Source organism: Caenorhabditis remanei, chromosome X (genome assembly GCF_010183535.1).
Source record: "Caenorhabditis remanei strain PX506 chromosome X, whole genome shotgun sequence".
Classification (NCBI taxonomy): domain Eukaryota; kingdom Metazoa; phylum Nematoda; class Chromadorea; order Rhabditida; family Rhabditidae; genus Caenorhabditis; species Caenorhabditis remanei.
Window position 1 is genome coordinate 1,594,333 of NC_071333.1, and position 12,180 is coordinate 1,606,512.

General features: G+C 37.8%; 2 protein-coding genes across 2 annotated transcripts; one reads left to right on the forward strand and one right to left on the reverse strand.

The window, feature by feature from the left end:
- Positions 1 to 1,571: 1,571 nt before the first annotated feature.
- On the forward strand, positions 1,572 to 5,692 carry GCK72_022348 (uncharacterized protein; the record flags this gene model as incomplete). The annotated part of the gene is made up of 9 exons (XM_053734772.1): positions 1,572 to 1,598; positions 1,724 to 1,801; positions 2,247 to 2,339; positions 2,387 to 2,509; positions 3,076 to 3,216; positions 3,540 to 3,714; positions 3,760 to 4,268; positions 4,932 to 5,522; positions 5,573 to 5,692. The coding sequence occupies 9 exons, from the start codon at positions 1,572 to 1,574 to the stop codon at positions 5,690 to 5,692; spliced, it is 1,857 nt and encodes a 618-aa protein (XP_053578338.1).
- Positions 5,693 to 6,943: 1,251 nt separating this feature from the next.
- On the reverse strand, positions 6,944 to 8,416 carry GCK72_022349 (uncharacterized protein; the record flags this gene model as incomplete). Its single annotated transcript, XM_003096746.2, has 3 exons — positions 6,944 to 7,064; positions 7,111 to 8,298; positions 8,346 to 8,416. The coding sequence occupies 3 exons, from the start codon at positions 8,414 to 8,416 to the stop codon at positions 6,944 to 6,946; spliced, it is 1,380 nt and encodes a 459-aa protein (XP_003096794.2).
- Between the last annotated feature and the right edge of the window lie 3,764 nt (positions 8,417 to 12,180).

Below are 12,180 nucleotides of genomic sequence, written 5' to 3' on the forward strand. Positions count from 1 at the left end.
TGTACTGAATTGTAAGTTTTTACTATACGCTGACTTTGCCCGGTTCATACTTTTATTATGACACAACAGAAATTGAATAAATCAATAATTATCAAGGTGAAACACTCGTTCTGTTCAAAAAACGGAGAGATGAACATAAAGAGAAACAGAGACGAAAGAAATAAATGTCTCCTTCAACAAATGTGTTTTATGTTTGTACACGCGACTTTTTTTGTCGCTATCTGTCTTTTTCCGCGTGCGCACTTTGTTGGTCGGTCAGCGTGGTCAGCGTTACGATTGAAAAGAATACAGAGCGGAGACTAGAACAAACAATTGAGATGATGCGCGATAAGAAAAAGCGAAAGAGTCGTAAAGATGGAAATTTTGTATTAACTCACTGTTTGCGAGTTTAGGTAAGTTGACCAAGTTCCTTCCAAATTGATCATTACCCAATATAGTACTATTCCAAAAAAAGCCCGTTTTTACTATTCAGTATTGCCTATTGAAATCTGTCATATCCGCCTAAGACAGGGGATTCCTCTAAGTACCCTTTTTCAGGCGACTCTAAGACTTGGCCCCTGATATTTTTGAGACCGTAGATTCCGAATCTGAAACAAAAATCTGCTATATCCTTCTTTGAACCGAGTTATGAGCCGTAAAACTTTTTTATGGTTAGGCGACGGATAAAACGGTGTTACTTCCAGTGTTTCAATTAAAAAAAGATAAACCTCAAATGGGTGTCTCGGGGTGTTACTTTTTGTTCTATTATAGATAAACTAACTTTTCAGAGAGCTTCAGTCCATCCGCTATGGGTACTCTTTCATGGTTACATCATCTCTTACCGGTAGACGTTAACAAACATTTACCTCAAGTACCTCTATACATGCCATGCATACATTATCTACCTTGAAACATTTGTATTTCTTACTTATTTTATATATTTCAATTTGTTCTGACTTGTTGACATCTGCTCAAAACTCACCGTCTTGAGTCAGAAAAATATAAAAATACAAGATTTGTATCAACATTTACGCGTGACAAAACATGACAAAGCTTTTGATTTCTCAAAGATTCATATCTCTTTCTAATCCTCACACATGCCTTTCACTTTGTCTCTTCTATCTCTTCACGCGAGGCATTCGTTATTTTTACAACGTTCTGGGCCGCTCGGCATGCTACAATAAACAATTGGTCAATCACCAGAAAATAATGAGCTTTTTATGAATTAAGTTTTCAGTGAGTATTCCCAGATTTTGATCTTCGCAGTATTGTCTAGTTCAATGTATTCCCTCCTCTCTCTCTTTCTTGGTATAGAGCGACTGACCTAGTATCGGTATTCTTCCCCACCCCACGTTTTCCCTCTTTCCCTCTTTCTTTGTGGCTTCTTTGTTCTCCTTTTCTCTCTTTCTCCGATGAGACACCCGCCACTATTACACTCTTAATAAAATAGTTGGCGGGAAAAAGGTTTTTTGAATGATTTTTAATGGTTTTCTTTTCGTTTCTTATCAACATTTGCATTCTTTCATTATTTTGCATTATTATATTTTTAGAAAAACTTCGATCTCAATTTGACCACTTTCCACCTTGGAAAAATGTCTCGTCGACGACAAAGTAAAAAGGTATACGATTTTTTCTTTAAAAATTTGAAAAATGTACATAATTTGAGAACACAATGCAATTTTTTTAAAATTTTCAATTTGAGTTTCACCTATTTAGAAAAATAAACAATAAAAAATGTTTTCAGAATTCATCCTCTCGTGGTCGTCCAGCAATTCCTCTTCCACAAGACCAAGCCGATCCACAAGATCAAAAATCTGATAGTGTACGTTTTCCTAATGTTTAAAATTAAAACTTATGTTAAAAAACGTTATTCTGTCGATTTACCGTATTTTCTTTGTCAAATACTTATTTCCAATTTGCCGACATTCTCTAAAAATAGGACAGTAAAATTTTCTATAACGAAGCATGTTATCAATCAAGAAATGATCACTTTTCTGCAAAAACCGTATTGTTTATCATATTCATATATTTCAGAACTAGAATATTGGTTCTTTGACAACTTTTTTAAAAACCTAGAAAAGGAAATTTGCAGTTAGAGGGCTGCTCTGATTTTTGGATAAAATTTCGAAGGCGGCGTATAAAACATAGAACTTTTCGAATATGCTTTATTGCTTTCACCTTCCGGAAACGCATTTTCTCTGGAAGAGACTTGTTATATCTGAAATTGTCATTTAAAAATTTCGAAAATATACTAGAATCTGTTACAGAGAGGACCGCAATCTAGTGAACCGATCCGTGCAGAAACTGAAGGGACACCTTCAAATTCCGTCGCTTCTTCAAAAGGATATTTATATCGTTTTGTGAGTTAACCATACCGCGAAAAATTTGAAATCACCACAAATTTAAGATCAACGGAGTGTATAATTTTGCTTTCGGAAAGAAAGCTGATGAACAAGGAAGTACGTCCTTAGAAAAACATGTTTCCCTCCGTCAAGTTTCTGCCCCATCTTCGGCAAACAATGTGGATTCTGTAAGTTTTTATACAGTTTTTTGACTTTGGGTGTTGTTGGTTTTGTAGTACCAGAAGAAGCTGGCCATGACATACCGTAAACTTTTATTAAAACAATCTGCAAAAGTGCAGTAAAAACTAAGCTTTTCCCTTGTATAAGAAAGGGCCTGCATTAGCAGGACTTTTGAGCTTGAACCAATCCTGTCGCACGGCCGGCCCTCGGCTTTTAGGACCGCCAAGGCCGCGGATTAACCAAACGGGCTGAATTTTTGTACATCGACTAATCTTTTGGTCCTCTACAAGGTCGCCTGAAGAAGCGAAAATTTTTCATGGCTGGGAACTAAGAAATAGAATCGGCCCACGGTCTTTTTTATATCCTTGGCTTGCACTCTTGATTTAAAAAATTGTTTTTTTGTAGTTTTGTAAAAATTTGTAATTTAAGCGAAACAACCCTTTTAATGTAAATTTCCGATATATCCTTACTTTCAAAATTGAGTTTTTGCTATCACAGAATATCACAATTTTTACAAAACTGACTCTGCAAGATTTACGTTATTATAGTCATCTGATCTATTTGTGTTTTGCAGATGGAAGATGCTCCAGGACCATCTGGATTCGTTGGATTCAATCATGACATGAAGATGGAGAACACACCGGTTCGACCATCTCTGATGGAAATTCAAGTCAATGTCAATCAGAAAAATGGACGTGTCACTAGAACTCCTCGCGTTAGTTTTCAAATCATTCGCTAGATAGAATTCATAAAAATTGGAAATCGGATAAAGTAGTAATACATGAATAACTTTTCCATGCACTACCCCTCGAAAAATTGGAAACCGTGGCTATTGACCACAAAAAGCTTTTTGTGGGAAAAATTGCATTGCTAAAATGCAATTTCTCACAGGAACAACTACACCGAGAAATTTCATTGTTTTAAACTGAGAATCTCAAAATGTTCCAACTATTTGAGCGGTACTGTAGGTTTTCATGAATATACATAAAATGTTTCCGTACTTAAACATAAATCTCAAATCTGATAACATTTTTACAGTCTCAAAATGCGTTGCCACCTCGAAAAGGCACCAAGCGAGCTCGCCAATCACCGTGTCCAGGATCTTCTCCGGATGAAAACAGTACGCCAGCGCAAGTCAAAAGGTCGCGAAGAGAAATGCGTCCAATGGACAATGACGGTGATGAAGTTGAGCCAATGCAAGTTGAGGAGAAAGGTAATTTATTTTCTTAAATATACTGATTTTCAAAAAATCTTTCAGGTCTGGAAATTCGCCGAAAACTGCGAATCCGAAACGCCCAAGGCAGGTGTCTCAAGCAGGAGGAGATTATTCAACAGAAGAAGATCGAAATGATGAGGTGCCAAGTAGGAGACACATACCAGGCCGTCATCCAACCACTCCTGAGAACCAATCCAACACTAGAGTATGATGATGATGTAGAACGCGAAGAGCTGATCTGGGAGCCACAGGAGTCTGGAGCCCTGATTGAACTGAAGAAAGAAGCCGAGGAAAAAAATAATCACAAAATGATCCGGAATGTGTACTTCCGCGCAATCTGGAGACAGTTTGGTGGCCACATACTCTTCGAAGAGGCTCTCTTGCATTTGATGAAAAATGGGTATGATTTGGCGGTCAGTTTGGAGACAGTTGACCAATTGCTGAAGGAGAAGGCTCTGATCATTAAACATGCTCGAGTTGCCCAAGTCGGCAACCTGGCCAAGTACGGCGTGAACGAGATGATCTCTTTGAAACAGTTGCAAAAAAAAGCGGTGAGTTATCAATGCTTGAATAAAATGTAAAAAGAAGTTGAAGCTAGATACGTAGGTAATCACTTTCCAACGTTTCTGAGGATATTTTCAGTTTTTCTCTTACTCATCCAATTCCCATCTGAAAAAAAGACTTGCTCTCTTTTTTTTAAATAGCAATCGCTAATAGAAATATGTCTTAAAACTGCACAGTACTGTATGTCCATAAATGTTGTACTTTACCAATGATTGTCCCTCAAATTAAATTATGTGAGAACCAAACAGAACAAAGGTAAGGCGTCATTTTTGTAGTTGACAACTTTTTTGTAAGGCCACTCCCTAGGAAACAAAACTGTTTCTCTTTTAAGTCGACTCAATTCAGTTCAAAATAGTGAGAATTTCAAGCTGCCCGCCTAAAATTACTATGAATAATGATGAAGTTCAACTCTTGGTCTATTCGATATCGCAAAAACTTATTTTGTGGAACAATTCGTTTTGCTATTACCCACTTTCAAAGTTGTGCATTTTCTACTTAAAAAAGCGAAAAATGATATAGTTTTGATATATTTCTCTGCGTGGCGAGGCTAGTAGTTAAAACCATTTTTAAACCGTTTTGAAAACATAATCATGAAATTGCATCCCCACTGACAATATTATTCAACCAAACTTATTTTTTCCGATTTTCAGTTGCCGAACTTCACTCTTTCTGAAGTCACAGCCTACCATTTCCAATACATGAAACATTATATGTTCATGGATCAATGGGATGGTTTATGCCAGTGCTGGGATGATCTCTGCCAGCTCGAAAAGTTTGAAAGCAGAGTGGGCTGCGCCAACTGCACCAAGCATCGGCGAACTCGAATCAAAGGGCAAGGTTTATGTCTGATATGCAAGACACACAAGAGACTCACAAAACGAATGAGGCCAGCAGCCAACGTTTTCTTCACACTTCAAGAAGAAGAACAACTGGAGAAATGGGAGAGAAAGGAAAGAATTGCTGGAAAAGCGCTCAACAGAGTCGAATTTGAGCGTTTGATGGAAAAGGACAATGAGGAAAGACTGAGAAAGTTGGAAATCACGGATGAGGAGCAGGAAATTATGAAATCAATGGATCGAAGAACGAAGAAGCTGTATGAAGGAATGACTGTGAGAGAAAAGGGAGATTGGTTGGTTAAGCAACTCGCACCTTTCAAGCTGCCACAGATGTGGGCGTGTTATTGTAACTGGACAAGAATAAAGGCACAAATCATCAAAGAGCAAGATCTGGAACTAGTTGAAGTAAGACCCTGCTGAATACCTGTTTAACATTCTAATTATGATTGTTTCAGCATCCAGAACCCTTGTTCGTGTTCAAGTTCTTTGAAAACTTCAATCCCTGGGTAGCTGGCTGGAAACCAAATAAGAAGACTAACCAGAAAGGAGGAAAATCAGAAAATGTTGAAAAATAGTCGATTTTCCTTCATGTTCATGTTTCCATATCCACACATCCCCTCAGTTCTGATTCATAGTTTCCGCCTCTCTTTCTGTTGTAATGACCACCGAACTCTGATTGCTGTCTTAATTCTTCACATCTTTCTCTCCGTCCGTTCTCATATTTCCACTGTTCTTGAATATTGCCGTAAAACTTATTTCTCTCCTCTTCCCAATTTCTCTTACTTCTAAAAATGCCCAAACTCTTTGTTTTCTCCACTTCTCCTTCCATTTTGTATGTCTCACATTTAGTTGTTTTCACTAACTTCCTCTCCCATCTCGTTGTTGCAATCATTACCGAAAGTAGATTTTTGTTAGTTTCTAGTCGTTTTCCTACCTTTTCATACCCAACTGCGTCTATTGCTGATTTTTTTCTGTACATTTTTGTTTTCCATTCACATTCAGTTTTCTTTCTTCCAACATCCAAAGTTTCCAACTCATTTTTTCTCACGTTTTAAACATTTTCACAGGGTTTTCCATGTTTTGTTAACTTTTCACCGGTTTCTTACGTCTGCTACTAGATCGTCTCATTCCATTGTTTTCTGAATTTTCTTGTTGCTTATTATTGTTTTCTATTTATTGTTGGCTATCTATTACTATATTCTAAATAAATGTAAAATCACAGGTTCATATCGTGAAAGAAGGAGTTTTAAGAAAAGCAGATTCAAAAGTAAATTGGTCATGAATAAGAAGTGACCAGTTACCGGTTACCGGTGACCAGTTCAAAATCAAACAAGAAATCATTATTTTACAGTCATCCGTCTTTTTGTAGAGTCTGTATAGAAATTGTCAACTACAAAAGTTAAATATAAAATTTGTATTGCTTACGACATCCAACCTAGGCTATTCTAACAATTCAGACTACTGACGAGCGCGTTGAAAGTAATAATCTCTCATCACCACATGTTTTCGCCGCATTACGATTTATTTAATTTTCATTACGTAGGATAGATTTGAAAATCCAGATTGGTGAAGTTTTAGTGATACTATCTCAGTTTCTGAAGCAGAATCCAGAAAATAATTGATGAGAAACATCAAAAACATGGTGTCACAAATTTAATCAGTTCTTCACTTTTTACCTCAATTTTTTCAATTATGAATTGCAGAAAACACATTGTTCCCTACTCTTTGTCATGTTTCAATCAAATTTTTAGAAACACAAATTTATTGAGAAAAAGCAAACAAAATTTAACCATAACAACAATTGAAGGAAACAAAAATAAATAGAACTACGTTCTGGCACGAATAACTTTTAGTTCCAATTTGTATCGCACCTCAATACCGCCAGAAATCACAATGTCGTATGAAACTCTCAAATTAGAGGTATCGGTCATTTTGAGTGTGACGGATCTGCAAAATTTCAGATGTACATACATTGACCCTGGTTTAAACGCACCGTTCGGATACTTCAGTGACTTCCTCTCGTAATTTCATCGTGTTCAAACATCTTAGTACAGTTTCTTCTTCAATAATAGAAAAAGTGTACCAAGTTCCAATATGCCGCTTGTGTTCCATCCAGAATTGAATCAAATCAGTGTAATCATTCGCTGGTTCTAGTGTATTTTCATATAACAATGTGACACGTGGATGATTGAGACCCTGGAGAATTGGAGTCCATGATTCCCTTTCCATAAAATCGTTGTCCAGTATAAGATTTTTGACTTCTCCAAACGATGATCTTTGATAATCCATGAATTCATCCGTTGCACCACCAAGGGTTAAGCTATTCAATGGAAAAGACGATTTATCTAGAATAGCCTTCAGAGCTCCAATACTGCTCATAGTGCTGTTGTAATATTCCAAGTTCAAAACTTTCAATTTGAGACCTGCAGGCAATCGGAGAACCTGTTGGTCTGAGGTAATTTCTAGGTTTTTCACAAATATCGCTGATTTCCGTCCTCCAAACAGTACTGAATTCAGATAATTCATCGCTTGAAAGATGGGTGCGTTATAGACAACTCTTTCTACTCGATGGGCAGATGAGATGGTCAACTGGATGGAATTGAAGTATGGCGCATCAACTCCGAGGCGACGATTGTTGTATGGTGCCAGCTTGTTGTTGGTATTTTCAATGGATTTCATATATTGTTTTGGATCCAACACAAAGCTGCTCACAATCGCTTCAACATCTTCGTTCTCAATCGGCAGTCCTTCGGTGAGAGTTGTCATAATAGTGTCCCCTAATAACGCATCATTGAAAAAAACGTTTCCATCAACTAACTTCTTGCTATTCTCTTCAACTTTTTTAAATATTTGCAATAGTCTTCTGAGATAGTTTTCAACATCGAATTCTTCATCATGTTGCAGTTGCTCTCTCAGGACGACATCTCCTGGCAACACATATTTGGAACCAGGATTCGTTTCCAATCCATATCTATCGATGTCTCCTAAAACTCCTCCTTCTTGATTTATTTCTTCAATGTATGCCGGTGTCGGACCATAACGATCCTTTCTGTGAATACCCAACTTATAGGAAACATTGTTCACAATTGTGGCGAAATCCGAAAACTTCAATTCCTTGATTCTCAATGGTAATAACTTTTCCAATTTGTGAAGCAATGGACAGCGTTGGGAAAGAGAAATTCTGAAAAGGGAATGAATTTTAGATTTGAAAGCAAACTAATCAATTACCGTTTATTGGCTTCCATATACAGCAAAACAACCTTCAAACTTGGGTAATACAACGGTTTGTTGGTATTCATCTCGATGAGCAACTGAACGCAGAAATGTCGAATAGTGTGTAGTAGCTGACGGTATAACTAAGGTGTGTGTGTGTGCATGCCCCGCCCTCTCTCCTCATCCCTCCCTCCTACTGTTCACACCAATCGTAAATTATTCCCAGTACTACATCTCCTTTGAGTGACAAATTAGTAATTTCGAGATTAAACTACCGTCATAAGTATGTTTAAGCAACCTCGTTACAGTAGTTGAGCAGATAATTGACTAATCTCTAGGTCAAACAGAGAATAGTCATATCGGGTCCCCCTCGATGTATCAAGGGATTGCCTGAAGAAAACCAGTGAGAATAGAAAAAAGTTGATTACACAAATAAGGTTTATCACCCGATATTTTAACAGAAAAAGGAAAATCGCGTATTTGTGCACTAAGTGGAAGGAACAAAACTCATCCATTTATTATGGTATATTCTAAATCCAGAATCAGAACTTCTATGAAAATGTTGAAATGCGAATTGCTGAACAAAAACGTATTGAACTCAGGAAAATGAGAAAAACAAATAATTCAGATTTAGGCTACGACCATTGACAGCTTTATGATACTTTCTTGATTTTTCAACGAGTGAGCATTTTCTGAATAACAGTCAATTTTGTAATGTTCTTATTTTATCAATATGTAAAGATTTTTCAAAAGTCAGATTATAGCCGGGTTACATGAAAAAGTCATCAAAACAACAACCGAGGTGGACCCAAAGGTGTCAGTGCAAATCGGTTTATCTCGAATACCTGAAGAGTTACTGAAAAGTTGTCCGCTAAGAAAATATAAAACAACATTTGCAAAATAATTGATGGAGCACTTCTTGTTGCAAACCCATTGAGACACGGTGCTCAAAAGTTTTTCTATTGATTACGCCTAAAATAGTTTTCACAGTGATTCCTGCGTAATTCTGTTCGCAATTAAATATTCTTTAAGATTCTTGTCTATTATACTTTTAAGTAACATCCTGAGATTTTCTGGAGTTTCTTTCCTTTTTCTTTCTTTCCAGAAAAAGTTAATTCTGCCTTTCTTCCCATAACTCTTTTTATTGTTCACACAAATCTTCCCCCTGCTCTACATCTTCTCTGAGTGACAAATTAGTAATTTCAAGATTGCACTAGCGTCATAAGTACGTTTAAGCAACCTCGTTACAGTAGTTGAGCAGATAATTGACTAAAAGACAAATAGAGAATAGTCGAAAAGTATGAGATCCAAATTAGGTCGCCTCACTGTTTAAAGGAATCTCTTGAAAAAAACCAATGAAAGTACTGAAAAATATCTCAAATGTTCTAGTGTCCGGTATTCTTTTTGTAAACAAATCCTGGAATTAGAGATCGATGAGGTTCAGTTGCGCATTAGAACGAAGCGAGTTGATTTTCATTTGAGTAATTCAACAGGTGTTATGACCAGTGAACAGCTTTGTGTAAAGGTTTCTCCAAAGAAATGGGACATCCGGATGGAACGACACACAAACGGACTCACTGAGAACAACACTTTTCACACAGATCTAGACAACTCACAGAAAGACAGATTCATCCTGTTCTCCATTTTGTAGAAAGGGTTCTTCAAAAAAAAATAGGACATCCGGATGAAACGACACACTGACAGACCCAGTGAGAATACACACATCGTTGTCAAAATCTCGGTTAGAAGTTGCTCGGAGAGAGTCTATCGGTGTGTGAGTTCACTCGGATGTAAGCTCTGATTCGGACCAGCTCTGTAAACTTGATTGAATTCTATAATAGAACTTTTATGATTTCTAAAGCGGCTATATAACTTCGAATGTTCACCGTGACGCAAAAATATACCATTCTTATCTAAAAAGCGCGGCTGCATTGATAGTCCTGGTTTTTTCGTGTTGGCATGTTGCGAAATTCTTGCAGCGTTCTTATTCTTTTTTCTGAACACCACCTGCCTCGTCTTTGCCACTCTTTTCGTCTCCCCTATTTTTATATCGACTCGCAGTGGCCGTTGATATATTTTCTCTCTTCGCTAATTGAGGTGTTCTAACGCAGCACACTATAAACCCACACATGCACACATAGACACACATTCATGTTTTTATTTTGTCCTTTTCTTTTTCTTTCTCTCTCTCTGTTTTTTTCTTCTCTTTCTTTTGCTTCTGGGAAGGTTCTTGAAGCAAAACATTAATGCATCTATTTTTAAAGCTATTTTTTCTTTTTTCCACCACTTTTCATTCTTTTTCTTCATGCAGCCGTCTTATTTTTATTTTCTACGAAAAGAGGACTACATAAAAACTGGAAACAAACAATATGACTGATATGAAATCACCAAACGTGTCGAATGCTGCGGTTTATGCTACCCAGCCTGTGCAATCACTCAGAAACCGCTCAAGGAAGGAGTGCTCCCACCCCGTTTTGCTGATGACGACATCGAGGTTGCTTGCTCTAAATGCTTCCAGCAGTCATACTCCGAGCCACAGGTGTCTGCGGTGTACAGAAAAAGAGTTGTTGAACAAGTTCGCTTATTTGGATAGAAATATTTTCATTTTTAATTGCAAATTGTAATCATGGTTATCTATTTCTCCTATCTTTCCTTCCAGTAAAGATTGAATAACCAGCTCATCCTCCCGTTCTCCACACTCCACGGTTTCCCCAGACTTTATAGTGTAAGGAATATTCATATTCCTTAGGCTTTGCCTGTATCTTAGTCTCATGACGTCACCCATTCCCGGGAGCAAACCCGGAACTAGTCGTCATCTGGGAAGGGCTCAGATATTGCCTTTTCCCTCTCCGGAAAGAGCACACTATCTCCTCCATTCCAGAAGGCATCCAAACTAGAAAGGATTAGGTTTCCTCAGAGACTGTCCAGGACAGATCTCTGAGACCCTCTTACATATCAATACTATTTCTAACCATTCCATCTTACAGGCCCATCTCATCCTTCTACTCTCTCCGTCTCCGCGTCTTCCATCATGCTCTCGCCGGATGCCCTTTGGAGCCCAGCCGACATTCCACCCCGCCTACTGGAGCCCACGCACCGTGCCCTCCGCGGCTGGAACACTCCCTCGCCGACCGGCTGCTCCTGAATCTCCGCCTCCACATTCCAGTCGGACTATAAATGCTGACATTTCTCGATCTCTAGGCTTCTCCCCGACTCAACATATACCTGATCTCTTACCCAATGCTTATATCCATCACTCTAATAAACCTATTCCGACCAGAACCACTGTTCTTATTTATTGGTAGCAGCGAGTTTTGAGGTTTTTCTTAAAACCTCACGTAAGTCCACCCCCTCGGTTACCCCCCTTTTTTTGGGTTGAGTTCTTGGTTGACGTAGGATAGGTCTATTAGTTTGGGGTTAAGAGTCAAGGTTAGCTTTTGTCTCACTCTCCCTTAGTTAAGAAGTTAAGAAGTTAAGAAGTTAAGAAGTTGAGTTAAATTGAGTTAAATTGAGCTAAGTTAAATTAAGTTGAGTTGAAAATGGTTAAGAGTGAAGCACTAAGAGTTTCCCGTTGGAAAAGTACGGATGTGAGTTTCCCGCGTAGGTTGCGGAGGTAAGGCGCCCAGTATTAGATGCAGCAGTTAAGTTCAGAATATTAGGTAACCAGGGCCCGGTTCCTTATGTTTCTAGGTTAACTGTAATTAGGGACTAGCTAGCCCTAAGCATCTCAAGATTGAGAATTAAGAGTTGAAATATAAGAGTTAAGAAAGTAAAGAGAAGTGAGTTAATAATTGAGATAATTGAGTATGAAAAGAGAACAAAAGAGTTAAGTTGATTTTGAGTTAAGCTA